The 19791-nt window shown below is 48.7% G+C and overlaps 1 protein-coding gene across 1 annotated transcript in view; it reads left to right on the top strand.

The window, feature by feature from the left end:
- The first annotated feature begins 6182 nt into the window (after nucleotides 1-6182).
- Nucleotides 6183-19791, top strand: part of PTGFRN (prostaglandin F2 receptor inhibitor) — a 68504-nt gene continuing 54895 nt past the window's right edge. Inside the window, exon 1 of the mRNA XM_019730614.3 lies at nucleotides 6183-6523. Coding sequence (XP_019586173.3) covers nucleotides 6475-6523 — 49 coding nt within the window. The 5' untranslated portion in view covers nucleotides 6183-6474. The remainder of the gene's footprint in view (nucleotides 6524-19791) is intronic.

The raw sequence follows: 19791 nt of genomic DNA on the forward strand, positions 1-19791 counted from the left end.
CAGCCCACCTGGGGCAGGTCTGACATCCTCTAGTGAAAATGCTGGGGCCACACCTGGACAGCCCCTATGTCTCACGAGTGGATCGCCAGTGTTTTCATGGGCAGGATGTGCAAGATTTTCCACAGAAAGTAACTTTGTGTGCTTCCTAACTCAGAGGCAAATGGGTCCTCAAGACCCCACAAGCTTTAAAAAAATATATAAAGAGACCCCCAGGAGCTTTACGTCATACAGCATAGACACAACAACGTTAGTCCAGAAAAAGGTAGTAAAGCAGAGGCTACAAACCTAGTTCTGCCGTGAGGAAAGAAAAGCCATTCAGTGAAGTACAGTCGTTCCCCCTTATCCATGGGGGAGACGTTCCAAGGCCCCCAGTGGATGCCTGAATCCGCAGATAGTACCAAACCCTATATAGGCTATGGTTTTATCCCATACATACACACCTACGATAAAGTTTAATTTATGAGATAGGCACAGTAAGAGATTAACGATAATAATAAAACAGAACAATTATAACAATATACTGTAATACAAGTTATGTGAATGTGGTCTGTCTCTGTCTTGAAATACCTTAAGGTACTGTACTCACTCACCCCTTTTCTGGAGATGCTGTGAGATGCTACAATGTCTACATGCTGAGAGGAAGTGAGGTGGACGACGGAGGCATCATGACATAGCGTTGTGGCTACGACACGTGTTGCTTGAACACAAGCACTGCCACAGCCCTACAGCTGACCTGACAACCAGGATGGCGGCTCAGTAACTACCCCGTGGCACCATCTACCGCAGGGACAAAGCGGTGATTCGTGTCTCGTGGGATGGGGCAAGCGTCGCGAGATTTCATCATGCTCCTCAGAACAGCATATAACTGAAAACTTATGCATTGTTTGTGTCTGGGATTTTTCCATTAATATTTTCAAACCATGGTGCATGGGGCGTAACTGTGACCTTGGAAAGCAAAACCGTGGATAAGGGGGACTCCTGTACCCAGGAAGTGGCTGGCTGGCAAAATGCCACTCCCCAAGCACCTTCCAAAAACAGACAAAGTTGCAAAATGTACCCCTCTGCTCAATGACTTGCTGAGGGGGAGTATGAGCGACAACGTGGATAAAAATGGGGACACGTCTACCAAAAGCGATGGCTTGGTTTTGGAAGAATTAATCTATGAGTCCTCTCCAGTAGAGAGGAGGTGGGTAGCAGGAGCCTGGTTTTGCAGAATAAAGCCCTGGCATAAGCATAGGAGCTTGCTCCGTTCTCGAACACGGCAGGACACACCTCCAGCCCAGCCCTAAGGGGTGCAAGTTGGAAAAAAGGGCGGAACAGCAGAGACAAAGTTTGTAAGAGGCACTAGAAAAGAGAGTCAGCTGGATTTAGATAAATCACACGGCCTGAAGGTTGGAAGGACTTCCTTGAAGCTCAGTTTGTTTAGGGCCCCACCTAATGCAGGAATGCCGCTATGGCTGCCTTTATAGATTGAACCTGGGGCTGAGTGCTCTTTAGCCAGGAGAGGATACCACTATCACTGAACTAACTCTGGTGATGACAAACTAGGGCAATTCTGTCTCCTGGCAATTTTTACCCAGTCACACGGGCAACACAACACCCCAAACAAGTCTATAAATCTTCAAAATAATCTGAAGAGAACCACTCAGAGCTTCTTGTTATCTTCTCCAAGTCTTCCAGAAGAACTTATTTCCATGCAAAGTAACTTCTCGCTGGATGATCAAATAGATCTAGCAAATAAAAAATATGGGATGCCCAGTTGGAATTTGAGTGTCAGATAATACGCAAAGAATACTTTTTTCAGTACAAATAGGTTCCATGTAGTACTTGGGACTACTGAAAAAGTATTCCTTGTTTATCTGAAATTCAAATTTAACTGGGCATCTTATATTTTAGCTAGCAACTCTACTCTGGATGCATTTTAGTTTGCGTATGTTTTTAAAATGGAGCACCTAGAACTTAAGATAATATTTCAGTTGAACCCAGAAGCAGAGGTCAAGTAGGTGAGAAAGGCTGGAAGGGGAAGGAAAAAGGATATGGCCCACTCCTTCATCCCCCACCACCATGCTTCTGTGTGAAAACTGGGGTACAGTGCATTCACGGAGGGCATAAAGCCCCCTCCCCCAGCTCAGTGTCAAGGCACAAGTGGGGTACCTCTGTGTACCACCAAGATTGGCAGCCCTGGTCTTAGGTAAAGAATCACTTCCAACGTCTCAAAGTCCTCTGTAACTATTTCTAACTTCTTTTTCACCATCAACTCTGCTGTCTGTATTCATTGTGAGAGGCTATTTTTAGCTTGAGTGGGTAGCATATTTGCAGAATCCTACACACAATGGTTTGTGCCTCTCCTATCTACTTACCTCCCTTTGAATTTTTTCTCTTTCCTGGCATCAATCCTTTGAATTTCTTTGCAGTACTACTGATCTTTTGATACATTCAACTAGAATATAAGCTCCTGGAGGACAAGGGCCAGGTACACTGTTAACATAATAACAATGCCTCCCTTTTGTAGAGAGCTTTAACTGCAAAAGCCTTGTCTCATTCCACTTATTTTCTCCTCATATTCTTCTACCCCAGGATCCCTGCAGGCGTAAATGCTACAGGGTGGGTGCCTGGGGACACAGCTGGCCGGGTGGAAGTGAAATTAGGGGCAGTTCTAGTCATCTAAGAACACTTTCTCCACGAGCTCCCATTACAGTCTTTTAAGGCCAGAGGTCACAGAACACAGCCCAAACTTAACTCATTCCACACAGATGAGACCCCTTGCTGTTTTTGAAGCTCCATCAGATGGATATTCCACAACTTCCCCCAAGGCCTCACCAGTATTGAATGACTCTCACTCATCAGGAAGTGAAGGCTTCCTCTCCCCACCCTTCCCTTTTTAACTCTTAATTCCATTCTCTAATTCTGTGATTAAATCTTAAATTTCTTTCTGATTAGTAATCCCCAGGGTAACTTCAATAGGGGACACAGGCACCTGGAAACAACACGAGGACTATTTTCATGAAAATGAGGAGGGGGACGAAAGGCCACGTGTGATGATACTCCATCGCCTGCCACTCTGATGAATGACGTAGGGTCAGGGTCATCTGGAGACTGGCTGGTGGAGGTGGCAAAGCTCGTACACCAAGTCTGGGTGAATCTTGGGACCATCAGCCAATTCATTCATTGGGACCTCTCACATTTCCATTCTCAACTTTAAATAATAAGGTGAATGTATTGATTTTAGCAGGGAAAGCAGCTAGCAGTGTGAGGGTGGGGACCCTTAGGAGGTTTTCAGGGGCAATGTGTACAGGCAGACACGTGTAATCTGGCTGTTGTGACCAGAGCCCTCTGAGGGTCATTGTGACCTGGCCATGGAAACCTATGGTGGGACTCACCTCCTTGGGGATGAGTGTAGGTCAGAGTTGCTGGAGAGTGAGCCTTCCTGATCCGGGCAAACACAGACAACCAAACTAAGAACAGTTGACTGGGGCAAAAGCCTTACTCTGGCATAAAGATGTCTTTCATAATACAAGCATCATCAGATTCCGGAGTCATGAATTATAACAAATTGTGCTGGTCTGATGTGGGTGCCGTTTCTTTCGTGAGAGATGTATTTTATCCTTTGGTCATCAGGGCTACCCAAAGGGTATGGTGGTTGTGACCAACTGTCTGGAGTTATTCATTTATGCTCCTTTTCTGCTATAAAAACAGCTGTCGTGGGCTGAGTCTCATGACACAGGTGACTGCCCGCGACCAACAGGCTATCCATTTCAGTCCTCGTGTTACTCACCCTGCCTGAACAGTTTCATTTCATATTTCTATTTCAATTACTAACCACTGTTAGTTCCATGAGTGTAAGATGCACCATTCATTTAATAACACCTGGGGGTGGGGAGGGGAGGGGATAAGAATCCCGATCCCATTAAATATACAGTATCTATTGTCAGCTCATCCCTACGCCTCATAGCTAAAGACCTACTGATACTTCAAGACTCACTTCATAGTCATCCCCTCTGAGAAGCTCTTTGGACAACGTTTCTCAGGACTGACCACTCCCTTGTGTCACAACTGCACCTTACACAGGCTGCCACACCTACGATAGTCATGATGCACAGACTGTAACCCCCTCACGGGCAGGAACTATCTTGTTCATCTCTGGCTTCCCAGAGTCTAGCCCAGTGGCTGACATCAGTTTGCGCTATAAAGATTTATGGAAGACCTACCATGTGCCAGGAACACACCCGAGTTGCATGTGTCTGTTAAAGGAAAGATTTTCAGCAAACATCGACTGTGCAGTACCATGGGAAATACAAGATGAGAATGTGACAGTCCCTCTGGCACTTCCACCATTACAGCGAGACGGGAGCAGGATGAATGCTGGGCTGTCCTAGTCAATTTGGGCTGCTTAACAAATGCCACCGACTGGGGCGCTTAAACGACAAACGTTTATTCCTCACAGTTCTGGAGGCTGGGAAATCCAAGATCAAGGTGATGGCTGATGCATTTCCAGGTGAGGGCTCTCTTCCTGGTTTGCAGACACATACCTTCTTGCTGTATCCTTACATGGCACAGGGATCATCTCTTTCCTTTCTTCTTGGAAGGGCACTAATCCCATTCAGGAGGGCTCCAATCTCAGGACCTACTTACCTCCCAAAGTCCCATCTCCAAATACCATTGGGGATTAGGGCTACAATATATGAATCTGGGGAGGTATAAACCTTAAGTCCATCGCATGTGCTCACATGAATGTGATTAAGCGGCAAAATGTGTGGTTCAGACGTTAAGTGCTGTGGGTAGTTAAGAAAGGGAAAGATCTGAGCTTCTGCAGGGACCAGGCCTTACTCTTCTGTGTAGCTCCAGCCTCTCCCAAAGCCTAATGTGAGGCTTGCATTTAAAGTTAATTCAATTAAACTGAAAAAGTTCCCAGAGAAATTCTCGAGGATTCTAGGAGATGGGAAGGAATCGCAGGATGGGTGGACAGCATAGCAAAAGGCTTGGTGGCAAGAACGAATTAAAAAACGTTTTTATAAATTGTGTTATAGATAACATAGAATTTACCCTTTTAACCATTTTTAAGTGGCATTAAGTACATTCACATGGTTGTGCCATCAAGGATGAAATTTTGAGTCTCTTTCAGAAGGGCTCATACCTGGGTGCTCACACATTTGTTGGCGGAATAACACACACTTGTTAGTGGAAATAATAATGCCTCAGCGTAAAAGTGTGTTTCTCTCCCCAACTTAGGCAGTTTCCCCACTAACATCTGTGATTTGTTTTGCATCTATTATTAATGTGAGACTGTGGTGTTGGGGGGCAGGGGGCCCCAGGGCTGCTCCCAGTATGTTTGAATTATCCTGTGTGAAGTTCTAAACAATGAACACTAAAAATTTCCGCCCCCAATACTGGGCCTTTTGTATTCAAATCAAAAGCACAAAACCCTATTGTGGGGGAAAAAAGAATCTATTGGCCACCAGTTGCGTCCACTTAACGTACATTCCATATGAAGTACTGTAGCTATTAATACACTTGAGTGTTTTCTTTTTTGTCTTTTCTTTCATGGGTGTGTGTGAGAAGTGTTCTCATAGGCCATAGGCACCATGGAGAGGGAAGCAGGTGGGCGAGGGACGGTGAGGCCCACCCCTCCGCAGGGCAGTGAGCAGAGCTGTGCGATTTGGGTCCTGGTTTTGCCACTTCGCTGTGAATCCTTGGACAAGTCACCTAAACACTTAGGGCCGCTGTACCACAAGGAGGATGGAATCCATGGCCTGTAAAGTGCTTCCATGGCTTTCAGTCCTATCTGAACAATTTTTCGCAAGGGCCAAGGGGCTGGTTGGTGGGGTGCTTAGCTTGGGACCAGTGGGTGAACGAGCGGGCAGTTAGCTGAGGGAGCAGGAGACAAGCGTGGGTGATTCCACAGTGGTGGAACGCGGGGTGTCCCAGGAAGGAGCTAAAGCGATGCGGTTTCCAGAAGAGTCTTTCCAAGGCCAACTTTTAAAGGTCGGAGGAAAGTTTGTCGTGGGGCGGGAGCCCGAGGGGAGAGCTGGGTGGGCTCGGCCGCCTCCTCCCCTTTAAGCGGGCGGGCCCGGCGCTCGCTCCGTTACCTGGAGCGGGGAGGGGCTTGGGAAAGTTTGTGTTTGTTGCTGGCAAAGCGCCCGATGGGAGGCGCGGGCGGGCGGGCGCTGCGGTTCTTCCCTTTTGCTTTCGGGAAGCGGCCGGGGCTGCTGGCGAGGCGCAGCGGGGCGGCTCTGGCGCCCGGCTCCCGGGGCCCGGCCGGCCGGAGGAGGGCGGGGAGGAGGTAGGCGGACCGGCGGGAGCGAGGGGCGCACGTCCGCCCAGCGCTGGGATTGCTCGGCTGGCGAGGAGAGCGGAGCAGGCGCGCGGCCCAGGCGGAGGAGCGCCGACTCTGGAGCAGCCGGAGCTGGAGGAGGAGGAGGAGGAGAGGCGGCGGGGAAGGAGGCGGAGGCGGAGAGTCCCTCCCGCCCGGCGAGCATGGGGCGCCTGGCGCCCAGGCCGCTGCTGCTGGCGCTGTTGTCGCTGGGTGAGTGCGCGCGGGGCTTGGCGGGGCGCGGGGGACCGTGGGGCCCTGAGGGTTCGGCGGGGCGCGGCTGCAGCGCGCGGCCTGGGGCGCCGAGGGTGCCGGGGCCACTCCCGGGAGACCCGACCGGGGTACGCGGGCGGCGCGGCCCGGCGGGGAATGACCGCGGGGCCTCCGGGAGCCGGGCGCGAATCCGGCCCGGCAGCGCGCGGGGTACCTGTCCCCGCGTCGCCAGGCCGAGCCTCGCCCCCCACACGTGCGGGGGGAGTGGCTCGTGACCCGCTGCCCCCAGCCCTCCCTACCTGTTGGCCGCCAGGAGCCGGGCTCACCTTGATCTCCGGCCCGGAAGGTGCCTGCGGTCCCCGGCCAGTGTCCCCAGCTCGGGAGCGGAAATATGCGCCTTTGATCTGCCTGGCGGTAGTCGAGACCCGCCGACTCGCTCCTCACACACAAACCCAGGATGAGTTACCTTTCTTGGGAAGCGAGGGAATCCACCAACTTCCTTCTACGAAGGTCACGAGGTGGCCCAGAGCGCTACAATAGAAATCAGTGTGCGAGTCCTTCTGTCATGTTGGCTGTGGTTAGAGCTTCTGCCTCAGTCTTTTCCTGTATTTCTTCTGGAAACTGCCTAGCTCCATATTGACACACAAAGACCTAGGAGGCTTGGCTTCTCCAACTTTTCCTACCTGTTACTTTTCCTGCCTTTCCTGTCCCCTGTCTTCCACCCTTCCCAAACCTCCGTGCCTCTTGATGAATTGGCCCAATGCCCTCCCCCAACCCAAGGAATCTTTGGTGGGTTTTTTTCTCTTCATATTCCTTTTACTCTATACATACAGACACCATCTTCCAAGTAGATACATATCGTTGTCTTAGTGTATTAACATAACCATGTGGGAATCAGCCACAGAAATACATCTGTTTATTAAGTGCCCACCGTGGTGCCCCAGGGCTGACCCTTATGTGCTTTGATATTCTTGAATCCTTTTGGTCTGTGTCAGAAGAGAAAGAATGCTGTTACCTGACCACCGGTTTCCTTCCAAGCCTTTGGAGAAGGCAGATCAGAATCTTTTGCAGAGTGGGTGGTGTGGGGTGTCTGTCCCTTCCAGGCCCCAGCTGCACACGGGGTAAATGACTACTCTGCATTTATGGTCTGAGGGTCCCAGTGGAGGACCTCCACAGCCGCTCCCATCCTGATGGCTCCAGGGCGCCCACTGTCCCAACCCCCACGCCTCTTGCTGCTGGTGGGCCAGGCTTTCTGCTGCTACTGTGTTCTCTTCGCCTCCGAGGGGTTTTCTGGAAGCACTCCCCCAGAGAGTTTATCCAGCCACATTGTTTTAGCTGCCACCATTTGCAGAAAGCTTCCAGATCTTTCACTTAGTTTTGAAGCCTCTCTTCTGTGATCTCGGATCCTAGGGGTTTTATTCTTTTCTTTTCACTCTGGGACCCTTGTAAGATCGTTTGTTTCGCACTGCTGATGATAGTCCATAATAGTTAATGGGCTCATGTGTTTGGGTCAGACAGGGCCATGGCTGATGGTTGCACAGACTGTGCACTGCACAACTCGGGGAACTGCTATTCACTTTATAGTCTGTGTGAGAATGACTCCCCCTAGAGTTGTGCAGGTCACAACCTGTGTATCACTAAAGGTAGACGTTTGAAAAAAAAAAAAAAGCCCTTGAATAGCTATGATAAGGGAAAAAAACGGAGAGAAGAAAGGGCAAAGGGAGAAAATAGAAGTGGCAAAGCAAAAACAAATGGAGGAAGCACAGCTTGGGGAAATCTTCATTATATACCAGTGTATCCTGCCCTGACTGAGCATCTCATGTTAACCTCACACGGGTAATGTCTGTGGTGTCACCAGCCAATGTCTTATCCCCTAACAGGTCCCTGAACTTGAACCTGATAACTCTGTCCCCACGGAATCTCACTCAGTATGGCTTCAGTCTGACCTTCGGGAAGGCCTCCCTATTGTTCCACTCTAGCACTGTCCTGATTCCTGAAACATAATACGTTGATAAGCAAGATCGTCTTTCCTCTCGTGTTGCAACCTGGGCATAATCTTGCTGTCACTTTCTTTGACCTCCATGTTCACTCTGTCCCTCAGTTCTGTGGCTTTTCCCATAGCGCAAACTCCAGCTTTTTCCCGTCCTTCCTGTTTCTACAGCTACTCTTCTAGCCCAAGATGTGATACTTCCCCACACCGTTCACTTCTGACATCTTCCTGGTTGACTCTTTCCACCAGCCTCCCTTCTAAGTTCATTTTCCTAAAGGATCAGCTTTGGGGGTCCTGCCTTTGTGCGCTGGTTTGTCTTTTTTAGGACTTTTTATAAAGATATGCTTCCCCTTGTGTTCTCTCCCCTCTGGTCTTCTGTCTTGATTCAGACACTTCATTCTAAGTAACCTGTTGGCTCTCCTTTACGTGGAACATTTGTGAGCCTCCTGGCTCTTCCATGCCGCTTGGCCTCGCAACGCCCCTCCTGCTTCTCTCCTCTTGCCTGGGTATTTCCTTTCCCCCCTAAAACTCACTGCCTGCATGAAGCTTTGCTGAGTCTATCACCATCACAACAACTTCATATGTCTGCCTATGTCTGACCTGTCTTGTTTGTGCATTCAAGATCGCATTTCTCAAATACCCATAGGAATCCATACGGGTGTCCCAGACAAATGCCTCCCTGAGTGGTGGGGGTGGCTGGGGGAGGACAGATAATAAAACAGCTGACTAAAGATAATGAAATACCTGACATAGAAAATACGTACTGATAGGAAGCAAGGAAGAGGAGGAGTCGTTTTGACTTGGGATTGGGGCTGGTTTTCCTAAGAGGTGACATTTGAGCTGAGCCTTGAGGACAATTAGTATTTTGGAAGAAAGGGAAGAAGAACATCCCAGGCTCTGGGGAAAGGCATCAAGTGTGGATGAGTGAGGGTACAGGGCTCCTTCAGAAATGACGAGGGAGCTCCACGTAACTGGAGGTGGAAGGAGGAGGACGTGAGGGAAGGATTTTGGGTGGATTCTGAAAGATGGTTGTGCTGTGCTGAAAAGTCTGGACCACGAGGGGTGGGTTTGTTGGCCTATGGGTGCTGCCAGGCAGCCTGTACTTCTTCGTCATAGCACTTATCTCGCTCACTGTATGTAATTGTGTGTCATGGTCTAAATCCCCACCCTGATTGTACCCCTGGGGGGCAAGGGCCATGTTGGTCTTGTTCACTGTAGTATCCCTATAGGGTGACTAGCACATAGTAGGTGTTCAGTAAATATTTTCTGTGAAGCTATATGTGAGGTTTGAAAATTAAGTTTGCGAACTCATCCTAGAAAACGTGCTACATGCTTCATTGCTGAATATCACTATGGTCACCTTTGAAGTACTCCCCTTGGGAAGCTGTGCACCGATGCCAGTGCCTAGTCCACCCTTCAAAGCAGTTTTGAAACTCTTTCTGGAATGGCCATCAGAGTTGTCATCATATTACCCTTGATGTCCTGAACGTCATCAAAATGTGTTCCTTTCAATATTTCCTTTATCTTCGGGTAAAGAAAGAAGTGATTGGGGGCCAGATCAGGTGAGTAGGGAGGCTGTTCCAGTACAGTTATTTGTTTACTGGCTAAAAACTCCCTCATAGACAGTGCTGTGTGAGCTGGTGCATTGTCGTGATGCAAGAGCCATGAATTGTTGATGAAAAATTCAGGTCATCTAACTTTTTCACGCAGCCTTTTCAGCACTTCCAAATAGTCAACTCGGTTAATCGTTTGTCCAGTTGATACAAGTTCGTAATGAATAATCTCTCTGATATCAAAAAGATTGCACCATCATTACAACAAGTTTGCGAACTGAATACCGTGTTTCCCTAAAAGTAAGACCTAGCCAGACAATCAGCTCTAATGTGTCTTTTGGAGCAAAAATTAATATAAAACCGCATCTTATATAAGACCCAGTCTTATAGTAAAATAAGACCTGGTATTATATTATGTTATGTTATTATTATATAAGACCCAGTCTTATAGTAAAGTAAAACCCGGTCTTATATTAATTTTTGCTCCAAAAGATGCATTAGAGCTGATTGTCCGGCTAGGTCTTATTTTTGGGGAAACATGGTAGTCCGACCTCTGTGTGTATGTGTGTGTATACACATATACGTATGTATATACGCATATAGGTATATATACACATATGTACATGTACACATATATGTGTATGTATGTCTCCTTTTATCTGTGGATAATGGGTACCCATTGAAAGTTTTCAGGGTGAGATTAAGACACCATGGCCATCTGAGGAGAGTAAATCCTCACTGGGTGCAGCATGAATTAGAAAGTGGAAGGTATGAAGATTGTGGAAAGGGGTTATGATATTCTGAAAAAATGTGTGTCTTTTGAAAAATATTTGCAAATCCATTGAAGTAGTTGTTAAGCGACAAAAGCATTACACGGATAGTTTAAAATTCACATAACATAGATGGGTATTATGTTAATTAGGCAGGCTAAACTGCTCCAACAGACTCAAAGCAAAGAGGTTCAAACAATCGACGTGTCCTTCCTAACAGTCTCCAGGGGATGTTTTGATGAAAAGGTTGGTGGGATTCCCCCCCTGCTCTACACAGCCGCTCCCAGGCTGATGGCAGTTCTGCTGTTTTCAACTGTGCTTTCTAAGGTCACTTTGGTTGTCACCATCGTCTTTCCAGCTCCATAAACGGTGAAAGAGCATAGAGGAATAGTTATGGAGGCTTCTTGGCCAAGCGTGGAAGTGGCACACATCATTTCTGCTCACATTCCATTCGAGAAAATTCAGTCCATGCCACACTAGCTGCAAGGGAAGCTGAGAAATGCAGAGTAGCCTGGCAGCCGTGTGCCTGCTCCTAAGGAGGGTGAGAACAGATTTGACGGAATAGGTAGCAGTCTCTGTATTATAAAGGATATAAAGTTAAAAAAAAAAGAAGAAAAAAAAAGTGCCCACCCTCCCACTGCCCAGGCACAGCACTCATAGCTAATGGACGTGTGTCTGTATACTGAACATTTGGTTTGTTCTTTTCTCAGAGTTTCTATGCAGGGCTCGGCGCCTAATAGGCACAGAGTTAAAATAGCAGCTGTGTATAGAGGATGGGCAGATCCAACGTCAAGCTTGTACATATATTCTCTTCCTTACTCCTCACAGCAACATTGTGAGAAAGGTACCAGTGTTTTCTTCATATTACCGATGAGGAAATTGATGCCAAGAAAAGTTAAGGGAAAAAAAGAGTTAAGGAACTTGTCCAGAGTCTTTCAGCTGCTTCATGGCAGAGCCAAGATTTGATCCCAGGACTCCATTCTGCCTCCACTAAGGGAAAGTTGGTGGATCGTCACCATAACCTTATGCTGTGTATTGCTTGAGGTTAGTGAGGTGAAAAGAGGTGATAGTGGTTTGAAAGCAAAAGTACCATTCTAGTTAAGAGGGTCTGGGGCGGGGGGTGGGTGGGGTGAGTGCAGCTCACGCCCAATTCCTGAGCAGACTGTGCCAGGATGCACCTCACAGATGGGGCGACTCTGCACGCCCTCGTAGGTCACCGCACCTTCTCTGAGGACAGGACCCGAAATGCTGCTCTCTCCAGACAGCGCTGACGCGGGAAGCCTGGCAGCAGGAACCCTGGTGAATTCATCCAGCCTAACGGTCTTTGAAATGCTATGGCCTTCTGAGATTCCTTGGCCCTCATTTTAGCCTTGTTAACAGAATTCCTGCCTCTGCCAAGCTGATTAATGCCTGCCCTGGCTATAATTATTCTTATTAGCCTGCTGAATAGGGACTCTCGTTGTTGGTGCTCATTGCTTGCTAGGCATTCAGGCTAGTCGGCATTTATATGGCTATTTTGTTTTAGTGACGAGTGTTGAATGGATTTTTACCCCATCGATTGAATGTACATTTTCATCTTGGCGCTGTGTCTGCCAGTTAAATAAGGTGTGTGCTTGTCTGTCAGTGTGTGACTGCATCTCACTTTATCAGGTGAAGTTGGGGGACGCTGTCACGGCCGTTCATAGCTATTCCGTTTAATTGCATTGGTTTCTTCAAGACAGGCGAGCAAGGCCATTTGACTCTCTGCTTTGGGAAAATAACTAGAACTGGCAAAAATTGTTCATAATTTATCTTCTAGGAAAGGGCAAGTGCTGTAGTTGGCACAGTCAGTGGTTTTTGAAATCTTGAATATTTCTCCCCCCCACACCAACTGGAGTGTTTGTGAAGCAACAGAATTAGACCCGGAAGTTAACGCTATCCCGGACCAGCAATGCGATTTTAGTCGACCAGCGATAATGGCTCTGCATACCCGTTTGTGTCCTTCGAATGCTGATTTCTCCACCGTGCTCTCTAAGTGTTTGTGTGAGACTATGGAGTCACTAAGCAGCGTGATTCAAATTTAAGTATGATGGCGTGGGACCTTAATTGCATCCTGCTTTGCACCTTTATAAGCAGCTGGAACGTGAAAGCATTTACATCACTCAGGATATTTCAGGGGACTGGCTAGTGTTGCTCTGTGTAGGATGAACTTGGCTTAAGGGTGCAGGGCACATTTCAGGATGGGTGCTATCTTTGAATCCTAATAAAATAGAGGCACATGTGCAGACAGATGGGTTACTTCTCAGACCTTAAAAGTGACCAAGACAAGCACATCTGGTAATGGCTCTCCCGTGTTCTTATTTAGAGCTAGACTGGGCCAGAACTTCCTAGCTTTCTGGCCATGGTAAGGGACCCACATGGGTTTCAGGTGGGTTGTAGGTGTGTCGTGATGCTGATGTCCTCATCCCCTGGATCCTGCAGGTCAGAGATGCCTCTAAACCAGAAGCCATGTTTACCCTGCAAGCCATACAGGTATGACCCCTTCCTGTGTGCCCTGTGATTTGACGGAGGTTGGCAGGTATCTGTTTTACTTGGTGAACCCTAGCCCTTCAGCCCCAACCTGGCCTTAGGATGAGCTGTTTGCAGATGGAAATTGAGAAGCTTGGTGACATGGCGAGTAGCTCACTTACTCATTCAGGAAATATTGCGAGAGTGCTAAGTACCCCAGGCCAGGCATTGTTCTGAGTGCTGGGGATTCTGTGGTAAACAGAGGTGACGCATGTCTCCCCTCCAAGGGGGGGGGGGGCAGGATGCACCAGGCTTATGGTTGGTGGTGTCCCCAGAAAGTGCAACACCACCTGGATGATGGAGGTGAGGGTCCAGGGCAAGGTCTTGGGAATGCGTACAATTAGCGGACAGGAAGTGGAAGGCAGAGATCTGGACGGAGTGGTCAGGGCGAGGAACCAGGAGAGCCTCTGTCAGAAACCAAGCAGAGAAGGGTGCAAGTAGATTTGTTAAAGAGGGATTGACCGAATGCTGCTGAAAAACCAGAATGATAATGACAAACAAAGCATTATATGTGTGTATCTAAACTATTTCTGCTCTTGAAAACCACTTATGCAAAGAAAGAGTAGGGCTCAGGCTCTGGAATCGGCCTCCTGCCCTCTAGCAAAGTGAAACTTGGACAGGTTTCTTTACCTCCCTGATCCCCAGTTTCTACAGCTGTAAAATGGAACTGATACCTCTCTTGCAGGTTTGTCATGAAGATTAAAATAACATATCTAAAAGAAATGCAAACATTACACTTCATGTATGTAAATCCGTAGAACTTTGCTACTCAAAGTGGGGCCTGGGGGCCAGCCGCCTCTGCCTCCGCAGTACCTGGGAGAACCTCAGGGCTTAGTCTGCATTGTAACCAGGTCTTCAGGGGTTTTGAATGCATGCTGAAGTCGGACAAACCCTAGTCTGGAAGAGTGCTTGACACACAGGTTATTTGGTGGCCTGGGCTTCCTGGGTGAACGCTGAGGCCATGGCCCTGGTCAGAGTCAGAGCCAGAGAGAGGAGCATGGGGCTGGCCTGGGCTCTGTGGGAATGTGGCAGGTGGTGTTAGCCATGAAGGAGGGGTCAGCTCAGCTCTGGAGTGGAGGCAGTCAGCCTGGTGTCCTGACTTAATCCCACCAAGTTTGGCAGCCTGGGAGCAAGGGAGGGATGTGGTGTGACCTCTCCATGCGATGATGGTGGAAGGATGAGGGATGCAGGAATCTGTAAGGAGCTGTGACAGGTGGCCAAGATTTGTAGGTGGGATGAGCAGGTGATGGAGCTGGAAGGCCTGATAAATCACAGAAGGTAGGAGGGACTAGAGGACGTGATGAGGGTTAAAAAGCAGATTCAGAGGCACAGGGAGTGGGTGGGCCAGGAAGGGAGGAGGGAAGGATCCAGAGAGGTAACTTGTGTATCTAGGGTCTTGGAAGTGGAAATCTGAGGGGTGGTAGGCTGGGCGGGCAGTAGCCCAAATGAACACTTATCCAGAGTTATCACCTCTGACGTCATTTTGGCCAATTTACCTCTAATATCTGACTGGGCCAAAGTGTGATAATGTTTGTTTCCTCGCCTTTTAAAACACTGGGCTTGGATTCTGGCCCTTGATCTTCCACTCATTAGTGTTGTGACCTTGGACAAGTTGCTGAGTAGCTCTCAGCCTCTGTGATGTAAGGGGCCGGGCTAGCCAATCTCAAAGGCCCTCTTCCATCGCGAACTCTTTGAGTCCACACTGACCCCTGCTGTTGGCCATATGGGCTGCTTGGTCCAGCCTTGGCTCCTCGCCCATCTTTCCCAGCGTTCCTCCTGTCTGCAGCCTGTCCCTCTTATCTCTCACCTGCCTGGTGTCTCTCCACAACAGGGCGGTAGGGGCCGCGGAGGGCTCTGGGAATTGTTTGTCATTCTGTCACTGTATCAGCAACTACTTCCTCCTTGCAGCCCATTTCCTGTGCTGTGAAACTGGCATCTTTCCCCATGATTCTCTGGGTTATGGAGGTCCCCCTGCCACCAGGCTAACTGTGCTTTCAGATGGACTTCTGGGAAAAGTCACAGAAACAGTAGAACCAAGAAGGTGCTTCTAGATGACAGACCTTCTTATTACTGATTTTTTGGCATGTTTTATTGAGGTTATCAAGCTGTAAGTGGGGGTCGAGTTATCAAGGCTCAGCCCCCAACTTGGGTTTTCTTCCACATTTAGTCCTCAGGTCTAGGGAAGAGCCTGGCAGACGGTGACGTATCACAGGCTCTCCTTTTCCTAACACCCCCAAGACCACAGCGAGAAGAGACACAGACATCTTCGGATGTGTCCAAATGTTACCACCGCCTTGGATTTTCCACCTCCTTCCTGAAGGGTAGGAGAGTTGAAATTCAGATGTCACCCATCAGTAGCCTTAACTGACTAAGACATACATTCTCAATGATTGGGGACTTTCTTCCTTTTCATTCTCTTGGTCTGAAAGGGAAAGGTTCAAAATGATGTTGGACGCAATGCCAACGAAAGGCTACAATCTGGAAAACCTCCATATTTCTAGGAACCTGTGTTTACGATGTTGGCCTCCACTGTATCATGGCTCCTTCAAGGTGCAGTGACTGGTGACCCAGGGAAGCTGTCTCCCTCGTCTTGGGTGCAGACAGTTTTGAGGCTTGTCGAGAACCTTCTAGGTGTGAATGCTCGGCTGTTGGGAATGGCTGTCTTTGGCGGTTCTGGAGGTAAAGGGATGGACAGTGCTTTCTAAATGCCCTGCCCCTTAGAATGGTCTACGAACAGACTCTTAGCTGCTTTGTTGTCTGTCCGGTGTTCTGCTGCTTTGTTTGTGCTGCAGGGAGGAGTTAAAACACAAAAACTACGTTTGGCAGAGCTATTCATGTTTCCATTTTCTGAAGGCTGGCACATCCAAATGTTTTCTTATTTGTTAGAAGGCAGTGGAGTCCATCATCTTTGATCGAAACACCCATAAAGTAAGTTCTGAGTGGAGAGCACAGTGCCTCGCCCAGAGCCGTCTCGTTGGTCGAAGTCAGAAACTGGTGCCCAGCTATTACCGTACACCGCAGGGCAAGACATCCCTACTTTTCCTCGTGGTCGTGTTTTTTTTAATACTTCCGCAGCATGGAGGGAGTATTTACCATGTTTCTGGCACTGGGGGAGGTGACACAGGAATTAGGAAACGGAGTCCACCGTGGAAACGGAACCCCTTAAAACTGAACAGCAGAATGGATCGTTGGCGCATTTGAAACATCTGAGTGGATGAATTACCGGAGAGCTGTGCATATGGGGCTGTCGGAATGATGGGGATAAAACGGGGGCCTGGAGCTGTTATTATGGAAAGTCTTCGTGGAGCAGGTGGGATAGGAACGTGGTTTGAGCCGGGAGCAGGGAAAGCATTTCAGGTATGAAAATGACCAGCGCCAGTTGCTCAGAGGTGGGAGTAGATCAGTGTGTGGGGGCTGGCGTTTCATGTGGGGATTAGCTGACTTAAGCTGGAGCAGTAAGAGAGGCCTCAGTGGGTGTGGATATTAAACTCGGAGGAGGGGAGGTTGGTGGAGAGGAAGAATGTGAGCAAAGTCACCCTGAAAGGTGTTGGCACATCCTCAGTGCCCGCAGAGCAGCTAAGAGCCCACACGTGTGAGGCTGGTGAGGTCTGCGGGGGCTCAGAGGAAGCTCGCCTGCTACATTAAGGTGATACATCAGGCCATCATCCTATTTTTGGTTGTTTCTTACAAGGAAGACGGCTCCTAAAACAATTACTGATATTCCCCTTAGGTAGTTCATCGGAGCATTTCTTCAAAGGACTATTACTGAATAAGAGACACGGGGACGTTGGAGAGGAACGATGGGCAATTTTAGATGTTTTTCTATGGAAACGAGCTTTACGCAATCATGTGGTCTAGTCATCAGAGTCCCACTTTAATAACAATTTATCCCACAAACAAGTTTCATCCGAAGCGTCAGGATGAGTCCCAGAAAGCTGGTGTCATACCTAGCTCGTAAGTACCTGCGGGAGGTCTCTGTTCCCGCCCCTCTGGAGTGTCACAGAGGGAACAAGGTGGCATGTACTGCCCAGTTGCACTCTTGGGGCTCCACAGGCCTAAGGGGGTGGCCACGCAGTGGAATCTGAGTTCGATCCTAAGAAAACGGGGGTGAGACGTCAAGGTCTCTGTTCTGTCCAGTATGTTCCGTGAAGGCATTTGGGCCTCAGCACAAAGAAATGGGAAAACTGAGCCCGTCATCAAATTTTGATGACTCCCCTTGAAGTTTTCCCAAGGACCCCTCGCTCCACACCCTTAGAAACGACTGTACATTCTATGCCTGTGTTGCCCCCCCTTTTGTTTTTCTATTGTCTTGGAATGATTTCCATTTGGAGCTCAAGTCCAGCCTCACTTTCCCTGGAGAGAGGAGGACACGTGCAGACCCCGGGGTGCTGCCGGCGGTAGCACGGACCAGCCTGTGCCCGTCCCTTTGTCGTGGGCTGTCATTGAGCCACGTGCCTTCAGAGCACAGCCATCGATTTCTAATGATCAGGTTATTAGAATGAGTGTTGGTCCTTCTTACCCCAGACGGTGAGCGCCATGAAAGTAGGATCATGTCTATTTTTGTTTATCCCAGTGTCCAGGAATTCGTGTCTTGGAATGATTAAATTAATTTATGTGGTTCGAAAACACTTGGGTGTATTTCACATATACATACACATCTATAATAGAGACAATGTCCGACATATATGCAATACCTATGTAAAATCTGTGTGATGGACCTTACGTCATAAAGGGGGCAGAAGTGACTATCTTTGGTATGTGTGCTTCCTGTCCTTTTTTGTTACTACCATAGTGTTACCGCACGAATTTCTTGTGACTTCATTTCTAAGACAGAGGTTTGCGGGGTAGAGTAGGAAGAAGTGGAGTCCGCCCGTGAAAAAGGAAGGATGAGAATGTCTCCATTCTTCCTCGTGTGATTTTCTGTTTCTTGTCTCCTTGGCAGCTGGTGTGGGAGATAAACAAGTCATGGGTTCTCTTCATTGTCTCTCTGCTCCCTCCACCCCTTCCTCCCTTTGTGGGGTTGACACCGCCTCTCCCATCCCCAACTGGCATTGCTGCCTTCCTGGGCCTCCTCTTGCTTGTTCGCAGTGTGGAGAAGCAGACTTCTGCATTTCCAGTGCATGCTCCGCGCGCCCTGTGGTTGAGCTAGTTAGTCCAAACCACAGATCTGCCGCCTGTCATCACTGTTCTAGCAAGCAGCCTGCTCTGGCCACGTCTTGCAGGGGCAGGGATGCTGCTGCCTGTGGCATGGACCTCGTCCCGCTGTCTGCCTAGTTCGCAACGACTAGTTATTACCTCCCTGGTGCCAGGCCTTGTTCTAGATCTCTCGAGGGGCATAGACACCATCCCTCGACTCCTGTGGCTGCCCGTCTAGATGTGGAGGCATGACATACACACAGAAAGAGAGCTGGTGTCACAGAAGTGTCCAAGGATTGTTAGAAGAAATGCTGAAAATTCAGAGAAAAGGGAGAACATTGTGGGCTAGTTTAGACAGAGGTGTTCTCGCAGGAAAGGTAAGACACCTGACAATCCTCTACACCTGTGTGCATACCACCTGTCTCTCCTCTCTACCTGTATATACAGTTTTAGGCGTTAGTAGCATGTCTGGGTTGGGGATCTTGTATAAGGATCCGAAGGACCTGGGTCGTTGGCTTCTCTCGCCCCAAAGAAGAGTGAGTGGTAATAAATCTGCAGTGGCAAAATTTGAGGTTTGGGATATTGAGATTATATCACTTCCTGGGGTGCTGAGAACGGCATCTAGATTGATGTGTGTTATGGCTGCTCTCACCACATGCTGTTCCCTTTCTGTGATGAGCTTAGCAAAGAGCTTTTTTGAAAATTCATCGATGAGGGGCCATTTCTGGTATATAAGTGAGATTAAGTTTCTCCTGTTATCCCACCCAGATGCTGGTCTGAAGATCAATGCCGGCTCTAAAATCCGAGTTTGTGGAAGCTCAGTGAGACAGAAGTGGTGCAGTCATGACCTCACCACGCATGTTGCTGGGCTGTGAAGGTGATGACGAGCAGAGAGCCGTCTGCCCCTTCGGGGGACTCCCAGTCCAGCGAGGGAGGCAGACCATCCCAGCTCGGGGTGATCAGGGCAGCCATGCCCAGTTGACCTCGGCAAGCTCGTTCTGAACTCTGCCTGGAGCTGGGGACTGAGCCTGGGGGAGCATCAGGAAAGCCATCTGCAAGGTGGATGCATCCGAGCTCATTAAGTCTTGACGACCAGTCAGTGTTTGTCTGGTAGAGGTGGGTTATTTGTTTCAGGCAGACGGAAGAAAGAGTGTGGCTAAAGGAATACACCTATTTATGAAAGTGTGCTGGTCTTGCATGAAGACAATTTGTTATTTTTTTTAATGGCTGGAGTATGGGGTTGAGTTGTAGTCTTCAGAGGGCAAGCGTTGA

The sequence above is a fragment of the Rhinolophus sinicus genome, chromosome 7, assembly GCF_057876585.1.
Source record: "Rhinolophus sinicus isolate RSI-liver-muscle chromosome 7, RSI-T2T, whole genome shotgun sequence".
NCBI lineage: Eukaryota > Metazoa > Chordata > Mammalia > Chiroptera > Rhinolophidae > Rhinolophus > Rhinolophus sinicus.